The following is a 17,232-nucleotide window of genomic DNA, read 5'->3' on the forward strand; positions in this document are numbered from 1 at the left end:
TTGGGCTTCTAGCTGGAGCTTAGTGGGCTGCCACATTATTACCAAGATTTTTTTTCATTTTTAATTTTTTTAATATTTACAAAAATATTATACCCGTAAATCACCCAAGTGAAGGGCGGCAAGGTGATCTGGCCGCCCTCGGGAAGGGCTGCAGGGTCTATTTCTGTAAATATTTTCTCTAGTATAATATTACTGTAAATATTTTTTAAAAAATTAAAAATAAAAAAAATCTATTATCAACCATTTTGTATTTTTTTGCAGAATATAAAATTCTTCGGATTTGATCCAGTTTGTGATTACTTGCGATTTGACACGTTTTTAGATCGATCTGTTTCGTCGCAACACGACCACGACGACTCAGTTTCAAATTCAGTGGTATAGTAAAAAGAACAGAATTTGACAGCCAAATGGCGAATGAAAACACAAGCATCTACTATCATCCATATGGCTGGCAGGTAAATGAGACGTAGCGAAATGACTGAATTCATCTTAAGACAAGTAGTATGCACTTAGTTTGGTTCACTTCAGACAAAAACCCAAACAAGCTCAAACTGAAGAGTAGACAGACAGCAGCAAGATCAGAATGCCAGTCTCGCATCAGGAGAAGCTGATAACAATAATGGTAATAAAACTTAGGGCATCTATTCTTAACGTTGCAGGTTGCAATCCTTTCACTTCTTCTCTTCCTTCTCAGCCTCGGCCGCCCTCTTCTGCCGGGCACCGATGTGGCGCTGGTTCATCCTCTCCACGCGCAGCTTGGCGTAGGCCTTGAATGCCTTCATGTCATCCGTGACCTTCACGACCTCAACCGAGCGCTTCTCGCCACGGGTGATAGGCATGTAGTCACCCTGGACCTGGGTGGCTGTGGCAAGCTCCTCAGGAGTCGAGTCACCAGCCTGCGAAAGGAGTTGGTTAATGTAAGGGATATTCAGAACAGTGGGTTTAAGTGTAAGGCTAAGGCGGGTAAAGTTCCCTCACCTTGACCTTGCGGGCACGTCTTGGGAAGATGACAAGCTTGGCCTTGTAGGTCTTCAGCCTCTGGACATTGGCCTGCAGACCTTCAAGTGAGCGGTTCTTACGGCGGTGATCCACTGAGATGCCAATGGTTGGGGCAAACTTCTTGGGGATCCCAGCTGCCTGTGTGCAATAGGTTTATTGAGATCAGAATCATGATCCAAAGATAACACATGTAAGTTTCAACGGCATTATGGCATCAAAGCTACAATGTTGCTATTCAAACAAGCAATCTGATTTACCTTCAGCTCTTCAAGGGTGAAGCCCCTTCCAGCCCTAGACTTCATGTTGTACTTAAGTGTTTGGCACTGAACAATGGGGCGAAGTGGTCCAGAAGTAGGGCGGGGGAAGATCTTCACAGCTTTCTTTTGCCTAGCTGCAAAAGCCAACACCAAAAGAAAATTAGATGCTGGGTAAAAAAGAAATAGCAACATCTTCAAACATTAAATTTAATGCCTCATGCAGGACTACAAAGAGCACTTGAGCATTCCTTTTTTTTTTCCAATTTAGACAGCAACAATGCATAACTCACAGCATCTTGTGGCTGGTCTTAAATAATAGAAGGACAGAACTAAAAGAAATACACAAAGCATCTTGTAGCTTATTGTACATGCAAAACCAAATAGAATCCAGAAGCATGTAAAGTTTAAGTCGATAAGTGACTGGTACCAAAGCATAAAGTAGACAATTTGTCGCAAACACATGCACAAATTGTTAGATGAGGATTTATCAAGATCCAGACCACTGAATTTTAATAGTCTGCAGAAGAGTAACATATATAGCTACGCAGCAAACTAAAATTATGATAGCACCAACAAATCACACAACACATTACCAGAAGAAACTATAAAATTAAAAAAACAGCATATTAATTTAACTTCTATGTTACCGCAGATGGCTGCTGATCAAATAGACATAAAAGCAAAATATGTACACAAGTAAACAGGGTCTAAGCAGCTACCAGCAAATAAAACACTACAGAGCAAGAAACGTGTATCGGCAGTCAATATCATACGAACAACCAGGAAGAAGCACTACGGGCATTTAGAAGCACAATTGCAGTTCACACATGTTTCAACAGCACAATCGCACGAGCTAGTAGGAGGCTAACATGCTCATTCATTGACATAGGCATTAGATAGATAGCAAGAGATTAATCAATTTACCGATGCGGCGCCTCTGCTTGCGGGCGGGCTGGTTGAACCATGTCTTGACATAGTTCTGCCAGTGCTTCTTGAAGTGCCCATTCGGGATGACGTTGTTGTGCTTCACCATGGCTTACCTTACCTACCCCAAATCAAACAAATACAAACCATAAGCATCATGCGATTCCTTCCTAACAGCACAGGGACTAACAGTTGCAGCAAAAATCCACACCAGATTACTGAAAGAAAAGGCTAACACACTGTCCTAGATCCCACTAAAACGCATGAGAATCAACCAAAAATTACTGCTACAAATTACAAATCACGAGCTTCGTTTCGCCTGCTGCTTTCGTCCCCAAGAACGCCTCAAAACTACGCTTTGCCATAAGAACAGAACAGTGAGATCTCTCGTCCTAGCTCCACAACATCTCACTACATCCAGAAACAAACAAGAAACGGAGCGCGCGCGCAGTACAACGAACCGAGATCCGAATGGACGAAGGTGTAGATCGAACTGGAAGCCTCGACTGATCCAGAAATGCTGCGCGAGAGGGGAGGAGATGGACGGGAAGGCACCCTACCTTGGGCGGCGAGGAGGCGGCGGCGGAGGAGGAGGAGGATGGCGACGCGAGGTGGCGGCGCGCTAGGGTTGGAGAGGAGGACGCGAGGCGAGGTGGGGTTTTAGAAGAGAAGCCGAGGCCGCTCTAGTTGGGCCTTCTCATGGGCCAGCCCATATCGAAGCAAAGGTATCCTCTACGTGGGCCGGATATAAGGCCCATCTTCCGCATTCCCCGCATAAAGGCGTAATAGATAGTAATACGCCCTGTGACAGCGGAGGCGTATTAGATTGTACTCGCTTTCTGATCTTTGAAGCGAAATTTCGATGGAAATGGAAGCGGCTCGGCCAAGACAGTAAGCGACTGCAGATACTGTATATTTGTATAAGCTCTGAATTCTGACGACTTTTAGCAAACCCAAATTTTAAAGAATCAAGTTAATGCTGAATATTGTTTCATCATATTTTACTATCCCTGTGTAATCTTTGTTTATGTTTTAAGAAAATATATGTTTGCAATTGTGCAGGCAGGCACAGCTCGGTTCTTGCATCGCCTGCTTGGAAAACTTCAAACAGGAAAATGGCAAGAACAACTTGCAGTGTGGCACTCCGGCTACATCACAGCATTTGAAAAAGAAAGAGAGAGAAAACAATGGCGGGTCGTCAACGGCGATGCGCGTCGTGAAGCCGGCACCAGAGAATCCATCCATGGTGCAATGGACAACAGCTATAGTATGGGAGCCGTTTTGGGCAGGATGCAAAGCTACAGCTTGCTGGAACACTTTACTGTAACCGTCTTGTGATCGTTAGCTGATGCTGATGTGCCAACTAATCAGCTATCAGGGATATATATAAATGTATCTAGATGGTCAAGAGAGATCTTGATTGATTGATGTCTTGGTCAGAACTCAGAACCTCAATCGCCAAAGTCGTTCTTCTCTAGATGGAAAAAAGAGTAGGAAAGTTTAAGGTCAGCATCAGTGTGATCATGTCCTGCTTAGAGTCTTAGAGAAGAAGATGAAAATTCAGTATTTTTAATTGTGGTGCCTAATGTATTCTCAAAATTGCGGTGCCTAATCAGTAAAATAATTAGGAATTTTCAGCTTGGTGATGAGTTATTTAGAAAATTATATGAAAATATGAGAATTGTCAGTGTCAGCAGAAATGTCCAAAACAAAGCTTTTGCCGTCGGCATATCTTCGATTAATCAAGACAGGAGTAGTTTTACCTGACAAGCAGAAGAAATGGTCTGGTGAGAAGTTTATGTCAAGCTTCAAGCAGGGACATTCCAAAACTGCACTTTTGAGCCTTGCGTGTATGATTCAAATATAAATGCCATGTAGATCAATGAATTCCTGAAGTAACATCAAATATGTCATCGATGGTGTCACCTCCTTACATCAATGGGCTTATTTTATCGCTAACACAAGCAGATTGGAACTTTGGAAGAGTTTATGGAAATGTTAGATATCTTGGAACAAATTCTAAGAGTTTTTCTGATTGCAGCTGTGAAAGATCTCTCACATATCTGCTGCAATTTTCATAATTTACAAAAGATGATAGTGCAGGATTTTTCAATCCAGGTTAATTAAGTGGAAGGACTAGTAACTCTACAGTTATTCTGTTCATACCTGCCTGGTAAACATAGACCTTCTTTGCGCATTTTATTTATTCATTTCCATGCAAAATTGCAAATGTGGTCAAATTCTTCAGAGGCCAATTTTTCAACTCATAAGACAAAACAAGAATTGTGGAATCTTTGCCTCCACAGAAGGGAAGATACCTCCACTCTGTTTATTATAAGCCAACTAGTATAATATTCAATTAGTATCATGTCTTCTGTGCTTGAACTCTTCTGCTAGTTCCATTTCTTAGGTTAGTGAGTGCTTTAGGTGGTATTCTACTTTATATTATCTTATTTGTTTCACTATATCTTCTTGAAATCACATGATTGCCTCTTGTGACCCTACTTAGTTAAGTACTAAAGACAGTTTTTAGGAACTTTATAGTCAATAATCTGGTTAAGTATTTTGTCAGGGGGGCTGAAGGTGAGTTGAGAGTTTTCATGGAAATGGAGGGCAGGGGTCTATCTGAGTTGTTCAGGAACACAAGTGAAGATATGTTCCTAAAGGCGATGATGGAGAACTCGATGGGAGTGGCGGCGGCGGCACCAAGCATGGAGATGATGGGGTTCAGAAATCTGTCCCAAGGTTTCAGAGAAGACAGCGAGGAGTTGTTCAATAGCTGGCTTATGAATGGAGAGGCAAGTTTTCTGAAAATCCATAAGATTTTGTCTCAGTACATGAAAGTTCATGTTTCAGAAAAAACAAATCCCAACTCATCTGTTGTTTTATGAAGTGAACAACTTTTTGTATACATACATATATTTAGAGATAGTGCATAAGCTTACATAGATATGAACATTGATGTACTGATTACTTTCATGGTTAATGTTACCTGAAATTCTTGATTGCTTGTGCACAGATTCCAGGATTTAGTGCCATGAATAATCGCCCTCGACAACCATCTAGGTAAGATTGTGGCACGGTGTGCCAGAACTAACTATTCAATTTAGTATCCATAAATATGCAGTGATGAATAAAATTGTATGTAGGATTGGATTGGTTGCCTTGCATAGACTAGAATAACTGAATGTCGATTAACCTCAGGCAAAGGTATCCAGATTTGTACCCCTCATTAAACTAGCCATGTCATGCTAACTTAATTAAGGTTGAAAAATCATGAAATAGAAACTCTTACGGTAAATTCAGAAAGCTCTAATTTGCATGGGGTCAATTCCTTTTTCTAGCAAGTGAATGGTGTTGAACTCAGAAAATTTTGTCTTGGAATCAGAAATCTGTACAGATATCTAGCAGTTTGTATGTTGGTCAATTTATGGTTAATGACCACTGCATGCAAAAAAAAAATCAATAATTATGTGAATAATAGGATATTTGTCAAATATATGCAGGTTGTCATCAGAAGCAGCTGGCTTTCCTAATCAGCAACATGAAATTGCTCAAGAACATTTTCCTACTGACAATCTGATTCCGCAGAATTTGGCAGTTCATTCAGAGTTTACAATGAACCATAACCAGCAACAACTCAAGTACTATAGCTTTTCACCAACATCATATTGTGTTCTGGATTTTTTCCAAATTGTACTGAATTGGTTGTCTCCCATGACAGGAATGCAGCAGAAAAGGGAATGCAAGCTAGTGACCTACTTTTGGCAAAGGTTAGGCATTTTCATCACCCATCTACTAATACATGGATGAATTTATAATTAGTAAATGGCTGAATTTGCTTATATTGCCTGGTTTCTTCATATGTAGGCCTGGTTTCATAGTACTCAACCAATGACTAGAAGCAGATCTTCAGAACTCAGGCAGGAATTTCCAGTTCTATGCGCAATTACGCACTACTATCCATAGCTCAATTCCATGTTCTTAGCTCAATATCTACAAAATTTTCCATTATTTGCAGGAAGAGATATGCGGCGATGCAAAGTAACATGCCACCAATAACAACTGAAACAATTGAAACAGCTAACAAACTGAGACAAGATCTGACAAACACAAGTACTGTGAACAGTGCACCAATGAGCAATACACCCATTCAGACTCCAACATTTGTATCTCCTTCAAGTTCATCAACATCCCCTTTGGATAATCCACATATGGTAGCACAAGATACCATCACCTCAGTTGTGAGCATGCTCAAGGATACACTGGAGCGCAAGAAGCTTAGTAGCCATGCTAATGGAGACACCTCATCAGGCATTTCTTTTGGTTTTTATGACGCTCAACATTTTGAACAGAACATTCTTGGAGGAACAAATATATTCCCTTTGGTGACAACTTCCCAAATTCAAGACTCGGTGATGCTTCCGAAAGTCGAGAGGCCAACAGAACAAGGCAGTGGGAACTTTGTTGCTCCTGCAAACCAGGTTTGGCTTGGTGCAGCATCTCGAGAGCCTTCGCAGAGTGGATCATCTACTGCTATCCCAGCACATTCAGCTGGATTTGAAGTTTGTGATGACCTGCCTCCCATTGGGCAAGCAATGACTGGTTGTGAGAGTACTAGAACAAATGCTGCAAATGGCAATGGGACGGCTGACTGTAGATCAAAAGGCAAAGGTATACATTTATGAAAAAAAATGGAACCTTAAGGATACATTTAAACCGAGGCCATATAAAATCTTCAATGAGCACACTGTTGCAGTTATAAATTGTTTGAACTCTATTCTAGTTATAACATTGTGTGTATTTGTTCATGGTGTACAGAATTCAGAGAGAGAATACTAAAAGAAAATTTGAAGGATGACAGAAAGGTATGTTCTAACTGATATTTCTGATCACTTATTTTCCTTCTCATGGCAGATGTTATACGGTTCATTTTACTCATTTGCAGAAAGGGAGCCTAACTCGAATGGGATCCATTTCATCTGAACAAGCAGGTAAACCCAACAAAGAACTCTACTTTTAAACATTTAAAAGTTCAGTATAGGATGACTACTGCAAAGAATTACTGAAGAGACAAAAGCTTATACATTGGTGAAACATGAAACAAGTTTAAAGGATCATGTAGTCCATCTCACATAGCACCTTTTTTCATGTTTTTAATACCTGAAAGCCCTACATATTTGGTTTTTGCAGATAAAGGAGATCCTACAAAGAAACGCAGGGTTGAGCGCTCACGCAAGTATGTATGCACAATGTGGTTCTTATATTTTGTAGGGTAGTTTGGTATGTTACACATACAACTATTATACATCTGAAGACTCAAGGCATTTGGACCTACAATAACACTTTCTTCGTAATCGACAATGCCATTTCTCGAACAATGAGTGACATTGGATTATGTTTTTATTGATTAGGATGGCAGAAGCAAAGGAAAGAAGCTCAACACCAGTAATACCATCTGACATACAGGTTGTGCTTAAGCGCTGCGAAACTCTAGAGAAAGAGGTCCGGTCACTGAAGCTTAACCTCTCCTTCATGAACCGGTACGCGCATTGCTTCACAGACATCTCATGCTTCTCAGCACGCTAGTCGCATAAGCATGATCCAACTATTGCCACTACTAAATCATCCTATGTGTTTGCAGGAAAGATTCAGAACAGACCAAGCAGATAGAAGAGCTTCAGAAGCAAAATGAGGATCTGGTGGAAGAAAAAGAGCGACTACTAGAAGAGATAGAACGAATCGTCTCTGATGCCAACACATAATAGGCCATCTCCCTGTATTAGTACCCCTACTGTAGAACAAAGAATACTAGATACAAAGTTATAAACACACAAACCAAAAGGACTGCAGAATTACAGTGCTGGCCTAAATGTACCATTCTTTTCCTGTTCTTATCTTAACTTAACACAAACACATACCACTACCAGCAAGCAAAGGATTGAGAATTGCATTCTACTTCCATCTAGAGAGATGGGGAGTAGCATCAAAATGTTCAGAAATCAGATCGGGGAGCATGTCATTTCAGGATTAATTAAGAAACAGACGAATCAGTGACATTTTCTATCACGGACACAGATCATAAGATATCATTTGATTGAAACAACAATCGCGTTTTCTCTTCATCATGCAAAACAATTGATGGCTGATAAGAGCAAGTCAAAAAAAAAATGTCATCACTCATAAACAAGAAATGCAAGATGTTCAGAATTCAGATCTGGAAATGTGTTGATTCAGGAATTCATGATTAATTCAGAGATTAGCATCACATTTCAATGGTTTCATCACTAAATACTTAGCACACACACATAACACATCACATATCCATCAATCACATCTCGATTCTCTAGAGCGATCAATGTAACAGAGCAAGAACTAGGATTTCACATTAAGCAAGCCACCTCTCTCAGTGCTTCATCCTCGGCGATGTCCTCCTTGCCGCGGCCTTCCTCCTCGGCGACGCCCTCGCCGGTGCAGCAGTAGCCGCCTCGGCAGCAGCCTTCCCCCTCGGTGACGCCCTCGCCGGCACCGGGGTGAGAGCCACCTCGGCGGCCTTCCTCCTCGGTGAAGTCCTCGCCGGTGTAGAGGTTGCTGCGGGCTTCTGCTTCTTGGCCTCCCCCTCCTGCATGGTCGCGACGCGGTCGAACTCGTCGCTGAGCTTCCTCGCCCGCTTCCTCTTGGCCGCGGCGGCGATGGTGGCGAGGGCTTCCTCCTCTTCCTCCTCCTCGTTCTCCTCCTCCTGCTCCTCCTCCAACTCCGACGGCTCGTCGACGATCTGCTGCTTCTGGGCCTCGACCTCCTCTTCCTCGTCGGAGGAGGAGGAGTCGTCGTCGGAGCCGAGGGCGGCGAGCGAGCGGGGCTTGATGCCGGCGGCGCGGGCCTTGGCCGCCTTCCTAGCGTCGCGGCGGGCGCGGCGGCGGAGCTTGTCGATGGAGCCCTCGATGCGGCCCTGCAGGCGGAGGCGCTTGGAGCTGAGGCCGCCCATGGACCAGTGCGCCTCGTGCGCCCACGCCATGAGCGGGTCGGTGACGGCCACCGGCGGCTCGACGCGGTCGCCGCCGGAGAAGAAGCGCGGCCGCGGGAGGCTGCTGCCGTAGAACCGGCCGGGACCCAGTGCCACCACCATGGTGATCAGATCAGATTCAGAGATCGATCTCTCGATTGGATTGGAGTTGGAGGAGCAGATGGGAATTGGGATGGAGAAGAGAGAGGAAATGGGGGAGTTTATAGGAAGGAGAAGAGCGCGCCGCGGGAAAGCCGGGCTTGGCGCCAAGAAAAATGGCGGTAAAAAGGATTCTCGCGGGAAAAGGGAATTCTTCTGCGCGGGAAAGGCGTCGCTACGCGCGAATGGAAATGGCGGGAGCCCGCTGTTCCTCCCGGTTAATCTCGCTTTCACACCTCTCTTACATCTGGGCCCCACTTGGCAGGCTGCTCTCTCTCACTGCCGGTAGGACCCAGCCAATGTCCAAGCCATGTTTTTCCAGCGTATTTATCGGATTATTGAAATTTCAGCTTATTTATTACTCTTAGATTATTAAAATTTTAGTTTATTTATCAAATTATTTGCTCTACAATTAAAAAATATGTTTCCTTAAAAAGGACTTTTACTGCATTACTTAAACTATTTGTTTTAAGATATTTGTTGAGTTTATTTCTTAAAATATTTAATTTATTTGTACAATCAAGTAGATACAGTGATTATCCTCTCAATAAAAAGATTCAAAGAGGGCTACATGTCACTCACCAGAACAGCTAACAAGCGTTCATCCAACAGGTTACACACAGTATAATGACGATTGATAAATAGTAGAAATCCAGCATCATCAAATTACAGATACATGAACTGCAGAACTGGCAAACTTAACAACAGAATGATCGTGTATATAGTAGCACTCTTATTCCACTTGTCTCACCCCACAAACAAACGAATACTTCTGAGGGACAAGCAAAGGCAATTACATCACAAGATAAAATAGACTCAATATCAACTCTCCACTCTCCAGGGATACTGGTAGATACAAATTTTCCAATCAGTGAGCAATCAGAAACACATGCTTGGTGTTGGAGCAGCAGCACCACCAGAAGCCCGTCCCGCCATCATCTTCATCGCGAGCGAATCCCATGCCTTGCCCTCGGTGTCACTGCAATTTCCAGTCTTGTTTGGATACATGTCAGCCACGGTGGTGGAATCAGCGTCGCTCTTTGCAGCCAGTGCCTTCAGACGAATGCGCTCCGCCCTTGACCCGATTGTCTGGCCAACAATGGAGGCTGCTATGGTGAATGCCATGGCAGTCTTGGGCATGTTGACAGATTTCCTCAGCATTCCAATGAATGGAACAGCGGCATGGACAGCTGCAAACCACTGAGGGGAGAATTTCTTGGTGTGCTCACGCCACACCCCAAGAGGGATGTTTGCTGCCATTCCGAGCAACGCAATGGCTACCATCTTTGCAGGCAGAGGCTGGGGACGGAGAGACTTCACAAGTTCAGTCCGTGCAAGGGCTGCACGCACAGCGACCACAGCAGGTGGGCACTTCAGCTTCACACCGGCTGGTGGTTGTAAAGCCTTGGCAACAAGGGGCAGAATGCCACTCATTGCTCGGTAAGACCGGGCAAGTGGGCACTGCCCATTTTCCAGCCATTCGTTGCTCATTGCCTCGTGCGATGATGAATTACCTCCTTTCTGCTGAAAATGGTTCAAAACAGAACATGAGAAAAACTGATTGGATAGATGAAAATCCTAGCTATGCAACTACTGCTGTCCAATCAAGAACACTGTGCACTTGGATACATCATACATGAGAAATAACATAAAGCCAAACACCCAGGGAAATGCCAAAATGCCTACTTGTGAACCAAAATCACGATCACTTAACTTCAACTGAACAAAATCTGGATCAGTTCTTTATAATAAAATGGTAAAACTGTTAGACGGAACATTCTTACTTGGAATAATAGACAAAACATTAAAGTTTGCAGTGCTATTCGGACTTGATAGCGAGAAACATTAAAGTTTGCATTGCTATTAGGACATGATAGCGAGAAACTAGATAGGACTTCACAAACATAGCACCATATCCATATGCAAAAAGAAAGAAAATAAAAGGAAGGAATGAGGACAAACTTTCATGGAATTCTGATTCGGATTGCTGGGCTTCTTGTTTGACTGATTTAGATTGTTGGGCTTCTTGTTCTGCCTTTTGCCCTTGCCATTAAAGAAGTTAAAGCCGAATGGCCCAAATGCAGATAGACTTATTGTGGCAGCTCTAGCAGCCAATGGGTTAAACGGCAGAGCAGGTTCAGGCTTGGCATCAACGCTCTCGCTGTTGTTCTCATCAGGTACATATGACTTTCCTGAAAGCGGAACTATTCCATCCCGTCCATGGAAAAGTTTAAATGCTGAATCAAAGCCTGGTCCGTCCTCAAAAATTGGACCCTTGGCTCCTCGGGCCTGCACAATAGCACAGATTAAGGATCAAATGCACTTTTGATATTGATAATGCCATCACCAGAGGTCATGTAAAGAAGATCTTACAGCTACTGGCAAAGCAGAAGAAAATGAAAATGTTGTAGCTCCATTGATGTTTCTCAGGAATGGGCATCTCTCGACATTTGGATGACCAGAGAAGTACTCTTGTGATGCTGATTCATTAAGAAAACTGCCAAAGAACATTTCCATCCTGGAGAAACCATGCCAAATGAACATAAATAATCTTATGGTAGTAAATGTAGTTTAAAAAAGCAGAAATGAGGATCGTGGAAGCAACACACTTGAGCATGAGGAAATAAATAATACCGTCATGATAATTAAGCATACTCACATCACCCTCAAACAAACAGCATGCATGCGCATGTGAGAGCAAAAGAGAAGCCTGGTAAGTTGAAGCAACGCATTGTACCTTTACTAATGGGGGAGACATGGAGGACATTAATTTAGCTGGTTCTGTGATTCTACATTACCCTAAATGAATTACAAGGGCAATAGAGTATAGTACTTTCAGGAGTGTTTGCTTTACAAAGTGAGAAATATAACATAACACACTTACTCAGTGCCATGCTAGATCAATCATTTTTGTTCTACTAAAAACAGCATTCATACCTTTTAGCAAACTAGATTTTCTAAAAGGGCGGAGAAACAGTGCATAACCCTATTAGACATCATAAGGAATAAAACCACTTACAAAGTCAAGCTAGATGAGTACATCCTGGAAAAAAAAATGGAGATGCTGCCATTGCATCATTGCCCCTGCTACTTTTTTTTTTTTTGAGAAAGAGAGGAGCTCCTCTCCCATTTCATTAACGAAATGATATCAGATTCTTACAAGAGCTTCCTTGCCCCTGCTACATGAATGGCATTGTCTATCTATGTTGGTGGCCAACGGCGCACCAAGAGACACTCGACTTCTTGTATGGTCAAGGACTCGAGGTTGCCACTTGGTCAGAGAAATGGCTCAGTGAAGGTCAAGATGTTACCATAAAGGGCTGAAACATGATGTGTGCATTTAGGAAAAAATTGTGCTAACTAAGAGTTGGTCACGCGTGTATTCCTATTGTGGATGGATACGTAGTCTTATGTGTTCTAGTAGCTGTTATTGGTCCATGGCATCATGGTAGTTACCACTAGTTAGACAAGATTATATGATAAGGACCATAAACGTCTCGGTTATTCTTCACCTCACCTCTTCGCTCATGTTTCGTGAACCTCAACGACAACAAAGCACTAAGATCAGTCTGCACGCGTCAATACCGCAATCATCTCTCATTCCCCCACAAAGTGGGGCGCGGCATTTCACCAAAGCCTTCCCGGTCGTTGATGGCGCAACTAACACAGACGCACAACACAAATCGAAAGAGGTGTATGCCATGCGAATTGTCTCATGCCCCACCCAATTCTGAAGACCAGCAACCCCAACTCTGAAGAACCTCCAAGTAATTGGGAGGGGAAGCAGACCGAGATCAATCACTAACACGCAAAATTCGACACGAAATTCGGGTCAACCGCCGCCGCGGCGGCCCGGCGACCATCCGCCCCAACGAGGAGGCTGAGATCCCGTACACACCGATCGCCGCCAGATCCGCCTAGACTCGCTGCACCCACACACCCCTAACCAAAAGAGCAAAACCGGCGGCGATCCGAGCAGGGTGGATGATAGTCGAAGCAAACGAAACCCTAGAGCCTTAGGCGCGGATTCATTCAGCGATGGGAGAAGAGAGAGCTCACCTCGCCGATTTGCCGGAGAGAGAGAGAGAGCTCCGCCTGCGGGACTACTGCTTCCGTGCGGGAGGAGGAGACTCGGGCGAGAGAGAGAGAGAGAGAGTGGAGGGGGGGGATCGTGTGGAGGGCACGGCACCGTGGGGTGGGGAGGGGAGGAGGAGTGGAGGGGAGCGCAGCCGGCACGCGACACGACGACCCCGCGACGCCGGGGGCACTGCGGGACCCACCTGCCCCCTCCCCACCTACCGCCACGCGACGGGCTGCGTGGGCCGGAGGTCTTCCTGGGTAATAACTAGATGGGCCGGCCTTGGCATCGAATAAAGTTCATTTGAGGTCCCTTGACTTGACACCAAATCCCATTTTCATCCTTTGAACCGAAATATCTGACACAGCCGTCCCCCAACTTATAAAACCAGTGTAAACGAGGTTCATCGGTAGTATTGTCCCCGTTTTTAACTCGCGTGGTGCCTACGTGGCTCCTTGACTAAGTTTTCATCTCACGTGGTAATGTCGTGACGCTTACGTGACAGCTTGATAAAAAAAGAGCAAAATTGAAACTAAAAAAAAATACGGGCACATATGTCCGTCAAACAAAAAGATAAAAAAAACTGTAGGACCCACACATCAGTGAGTCCCACTTCTTCCACCTCGCCCCTCTCTACCTCTCTCATATCTCCATCGGCGAGTCGAAGCTGGCCGAGCGTGCATGGAGAGGAAGGAGGCGAAGAGGCTAGCGAGTAGTACATCCACGCCACACGCATAACGTCGCAACGCAACCGGCACCAGCACGGCACTGAAGAGCGCCATCGACACCTCTCTTCCTATCTCTTCCCATCTTCAGGGTGGCGCACTGCGGGCGATGTGAAGAGGCTGGAGTAGCCAATAGCCAATGTGATGGGCCCACGGACGACAACAATTAATAAGGGATCGTTGTCGTCGCCACCCTCCTGCCACCCACCACCACCGCTGCGGTCGCCGCGCCCCTCTTCTGGCTAGTGCTGCTTCTTGAGTGGCACCTGCACCACCGATGACGGCCTCTTCCTCGAGAGGGTTGACATGGTGCCGGAGTCGCCCCCACCGTCGCCGTCATCCGAGCCGCTCCCATCGGAGTACGACGAGCCCCGCCTCTCTCATTGCGACGACACCATTAATCCGACAACGACCCTCATGCCCCGCTGTCCTTCCTCGCTCCCATCTTGCTCTTGTACGGCATGGCAAAACCGAGAAATATCCTCCCCTACCTACACAATCCACCAACCAAATCCATCCGCCATCGAATCAAGAAACACGAGCCTATCCGGGATCTGTGACAGTGGAGGAGATAGAGGGGAAATACGAGGCTCACCTTGAGACTGCAAACAAGAACAACGTCAGCAAATGCAGGGAAGAGGGGCCGAGAAGGGTGGTTGCTACGCCTGCTCGTAAGGAACTCAGGATCGATGGATGGAGGTGGCAGAGGGCAGTAGTCATGGGGGAGTCCGACCTCCCTTCTCGAGTTACACTCACTTCGCAATGTGTTACGTATATTGATACATATCATGGTCACATATCAATTCTAAACTTATGTATCGAAATTATAAGTTCATTTAATGCACCGTCTAAGTCATTTAGAGCACATATAATAGCAAATTACAAGCCAGTTATAAACATATTTTAAAGAGATAAAAGAGGAGAGATAAGAGTAGCGGGCTACAGATTTATAGCCAGCTGCAGCACGGACTTCAAGATACATACGTGTATGATAGGTGGGACCAGAGATTAATTATGCGGTATATGTTTGTAGGTAACTATTGTATGAATTGACTATTAAATTAACTACAGATAATTTGGAGCCAGTAGCTGGCTATACTATTAAACTTGCTCTTAACCGTGCTACAGTGATTAGTTAACAAAGCCTTAAAACTGTAGTATACCGTAGTTAACAAAGCCTTAAAACTGTAGTATACCGTAGAAGTTCTCGAATTACTATGGTTTGGTGTAACTTAAATCACACTATAATTTACTTAGAAAATGAGAAGCATATCACGCTGACGTGGCTATGACTGTAAAGTGGAGTGGTATTAAACTAAGCATGGCACCTAAATACACGGATAATCCAAACCTGCATCGCCATTATTGTTGTCTACTTGTCTGCAAATGTAATGACGGCCCCCATCACGTTGCATTAATACTTAATCAACTGCTTCCTCCGTTTCATATTATAAGGCTTTCTAGCATTATCCACATTTATAAATATGTTAATAAATCTAGATATATATGTGTGTCCAGATATATATATATGGGTAATACTAGAAAATCTTATAATATAAAACGTTACGGAGGTAGTAGCAATTATTGTGGCTGCTATTTAGATCGAAATAGGGAGACCACCACTTAAAATAAACATTATTTGCAATCAAAAGAGGCAACCTTGTGCTAATTATCTTTAGTCTCCGGATCATCCAAGAGGTCGAAACCACTTTAATTAGTCATGGACGGTACCGCCTAAACCGATAAGCACACACAAATGGATGCTAGCAGAAAGGAAAAACAAAATTATCAGTGGATAAGTGATGAAAAGTTGAATCGACCACTACTTAGGACCTGATTGGCTGTAGTTAGAATCATAAGCTTCTTTAAATAGTCTAATTTTTAGTCTAAGTTCTAATAACATGTAGTCGTAGAATCTAGAAAATGATTTAGAAACCATAAACCGAAAAACCCAGCATTTTCAGGCTCTCAGAAGCCAGCTACTAACCAGCTGCTTATCAAAATTTTAATCTCTTGGCCCTTAGGCTGTATTCGGGAACCTCTTCTCTTCAGCACGCAAAACAAACCATGTAATAGCGTATAACTAATTAAGTATTAACTGAAATAAACTTTAATACAATGGATTAATATGATTTTTTTCAGTAAACTTTTCTATAAAAAAACTTTTATTAATAGTTTAAAAAATGTGCATGCGAAAAAAATGAATGTGAGTTGGGAAAGAGGAGGAAGAACATAATCTTAAGATAACACTATTCGCACGAAAGAGACAACATTGTGATAATTATTTTTAGAGTTAACATCGTCCAAGAGAACGAGACCACTGTAATTAAGGTCCTGATCGAAAGTGCGGGCTGGCGCGCTGCTGCACCAGCCCCAATAATCCAAACCAAAGAGCTTTGCGGCAGTTGTGAATGGCTTGCTTGTTGCAGCTACAGCAGCTAGCACAACCGATCAAGTCCTAAATCGTGGGTGATATTCACCTATAAGAAAGTATAATAGTAGGCTATAAGCCGGCTAAATGCCGAGGTGGAGGAGAGAAGAGAGGAGAGAGAGGAGAAGCGGGTTGTAAACTTAGAGCCGGCCTGGACACAAGAACCAATAAACCATGTGAGAGAGACAAGTGGGTCCTATATTAATTATAAAGAGCTAACTATTATATGAGTAGACTGAGAGAAGACTACAAAGAACCTTATAGCTAACATGTCGGCTATATTATTTGCCTTGCTCTAAGTCGATATAAGCACTAACAATCGGATTGAGATAGACAGAAATCATGAACCAATCAATTAATGGATTCGCAATGCACCCATGACCACACGTACCACGTGCGATTTTTTTTTTGCTTCAAGCAAAAATCTCTCCTACTACTAATCACCGTGGCACCAATAATACATTGTGTTTACAGCGATACGGATTAGGCATTTTAGGTACGCAAGTCGGTACCCATTGCTTTCTCTGATGCCCATGCAGTGTACTAATCACGATTAATAGCATTTGTTAATTAGTTTAATTAGGTGTCTTGGACAAGAGGGACATGGACCAGTAGTGGACCGAACGAATTCTGCCACTCTGGAAGGACACCTAATC

At 43.7% G+C, this 17,232-nt stretch overlaps 4 protein-coding genes across 6 annotated transcripts; 1 reads left to right on the forward strand and 3 right to left on the reverse strand.

The window, feature by feature from the left end:
• Nucleotides 1-467: 467 nt before the first annotated feature.
• LOC127778061 (60S ribosomal protein L13-1) lies at nucleotides 468-2,872 on the reverse strand. Of its 2 annotated transcripts, none has more exons than XM_052304704.1 (5): nucleotides 2,741-2,872; nucleotides 2,181-2,301; nucleotides 1,257-1,390; nucleotides 979-1,137; nucleotides 468-896 (listed from the first exon to the last, which is right to left on the reverse strand). In XM_052304704.1, the coding sequence occupies exons 2-5, from the start codon at nucleotides 2,287-2,289 to the stop codon at nucleotides 672-674; spliced, it is 627 nt and encodes a 208-aa protein (XP_052160664.1). In that variant the 5' UTR covers nucleotides 2,290-2,301; nucleotides 2,741-2,872; the 3' UTR covers nucleotides 468-671. The 2 variants fall into 2 exon arrangements, with proteins under 2 accessions (XP_052160664.1, XP_052160665.1); XM_052304705.1 differs by having other exon boundaries at nucleotides 2,642-2,785.
• A 1,904-nt stretch (nucleotides 2,873-4,776) lies between these two features.
• LOC127775808 (protein CYCLOPS) lies at nucleotides 4,777-8,148 on the forward strand. Its single transcript, XM_052302110.1, has 11 exons — nucleotides 4,777-4,978; nucleotides 5,200-5,246; nucleotides 5,687-5,824; nucleotides 5,905-5,953; nucleotides 6,051-6,103; nucleotides 6,202-6,854; nucleotides 7,002-7,048; nucleotides 7,129-7,174; nucleotides 7,374-7,419; nucleotides 7,595-7,723; nucleotides 7,825-8,148. The coding sequence occupies exons 1-11, from the start codon at nucleotides 4,781-4,783 to the stop codon at nucleotides 7,943-7,945; spliced, it is 1,527 nt and encodes a 508-aa protein (XP_052158070.1). The 5' UTR covers nucleotides 4,777-4,780; the 3' UTR covers nucleotides 7,946-8,148.
• Nucleotides 8,149-8,394: 246 nt separating this feature from the next.
• On the reverse strand, nucleotides 8,395-9,394 carry LOC127775807 (uncharacterized). Its single transcript, XM_052302109.1, has one exon. The coding sequence runs from the start codon at nucleotides 9,304-9,306 to the stop codon at nucleotides 8,587-8,589; it is 720 nt and encodes a 239-aa protein (XP_052158069.1). The 5' UTR covers nucleotides 9,307-9,394; the 3' UTR covers nucleotides 8,395-8,586.
• A 561-nt stretch (nucleotides 9,395-9,955) lies between these two features.
• On the reverse strand, nucleotides 9,956-13,555 carry LOC127777331 (uncharacterized). 2 transcript variants are annotated; one of them, XM_052303910.1, is made up of 4 exons: nucleotides 13,402-13,555; nucleotides 11,716-11,860; nucleotides 11,305-11,631; nucleotides 9,956-10,863 (listed from the first exon to the last, which is right to left on the reverse strand). In XM_052303910.1, exons 2-4 carry the CDS (start codon nucleotides 11,857-11,859, stop codon nucleotides 10,222-10,224), a joined length of 1,113 nt encoding a protein of 370 aa, XP_052159870.1. In that variant the 5' UTR covers nucleotide 11,860; nucleotides 13,402-13,555; the 3' UTR covers nucleotides 9,956-10,221. The 2 variants fall into 2 exon arrangements, with proteins under 2 accessions (XP_052159870.1, XP_052159869.1); XM_052303909.1 differs by having other exon boundaries at nucleotides 9,956-10,866.
• Nucleotides 13,556-17,232: the final 3,677 nt, after the last annotated feature.

This window comes from Oryza glaberrima, chromosome 6 (assembly GCF_000147395.1).
Source record: "Oryza glaberrima chromosome 6, OglaRS2, whole genome shotgun sequence".
Taxonomy (NCBI): Eukaryota; Viridiplantae; Streptophyta; class Magnoliopsida; order Poales; family Poaceae; genus Oryza; species Oryza glaberrima.

Coding starts and splice junctions, on each gene's coding strand:
- LOC127778061 (XM_052304704.1), bottom strand. CDS start 2,289: ATGGTGAAGCACAACAACGTCATCCCGAATGGGCACTTCAAGAAGCAC. Junction 1,391..2,180: donor CAAGCAGAGGCGCCGCATCG/GTAAATTGATTA, acceptor TGGCTTTTGCAG/CTAGGCAAAAGAAAGCTGTG. Junction 1,138..1,256: donor TCACCCTTGAAGAGCTGAAG/GTAAATCAGATT, acceptor TATTGCACACAG/GCAGCTGGGATCCCCAAGAA.
- LOC127775808 (XM_052302110.1), top strand. CDS start 4,781: ATGGAAATGGAGGGCAGGGGTCTATCTGAGTTGTTCAGGAACACAAGT. Junction 5,247..5,686: donor CGCCCTCGACAACCATCTAG/GTAAGATTGTGG, acceptor AAATATATGCAG/GTTGTCATCAGAAGCAGCTG. Junction 5,825..5,904: donor CATAACCAGCAACAACTCAA/GTACTATAGCTT, acceptor CTCCCATGACAG/GAATGCAGCAGAAAAGGGAA.
- LOC127775807 (XM_052302109.1), bottom strand. CDS start 9,306: ATGGTGGTGGCACTGGGTCCCGGCCGGTTCTACGGCAGCAGCCTCCCG.
- LOC127777331 (XM_052303909.1), bottom strand. CDS start 11,859: ATGGAAATGTTCTTTGGCAGTTTTCTTAATGAATCAGCATCACAAGAG. Junction 11,632..11,715: donor CTTCTGCTTTGCCAGTAGCT/GTAAGATCTTCT, acceptor GCTATTGTGCAG/GCCCGAGGAGCCAAGGGTCC. Junction 10,867..11,304: donor CGAATCAGAATTCCATGAAA/GTTTGTCCTCAT, acceptor AACCATTTTCAG/CAGAAAGGAGGTAATTCATC.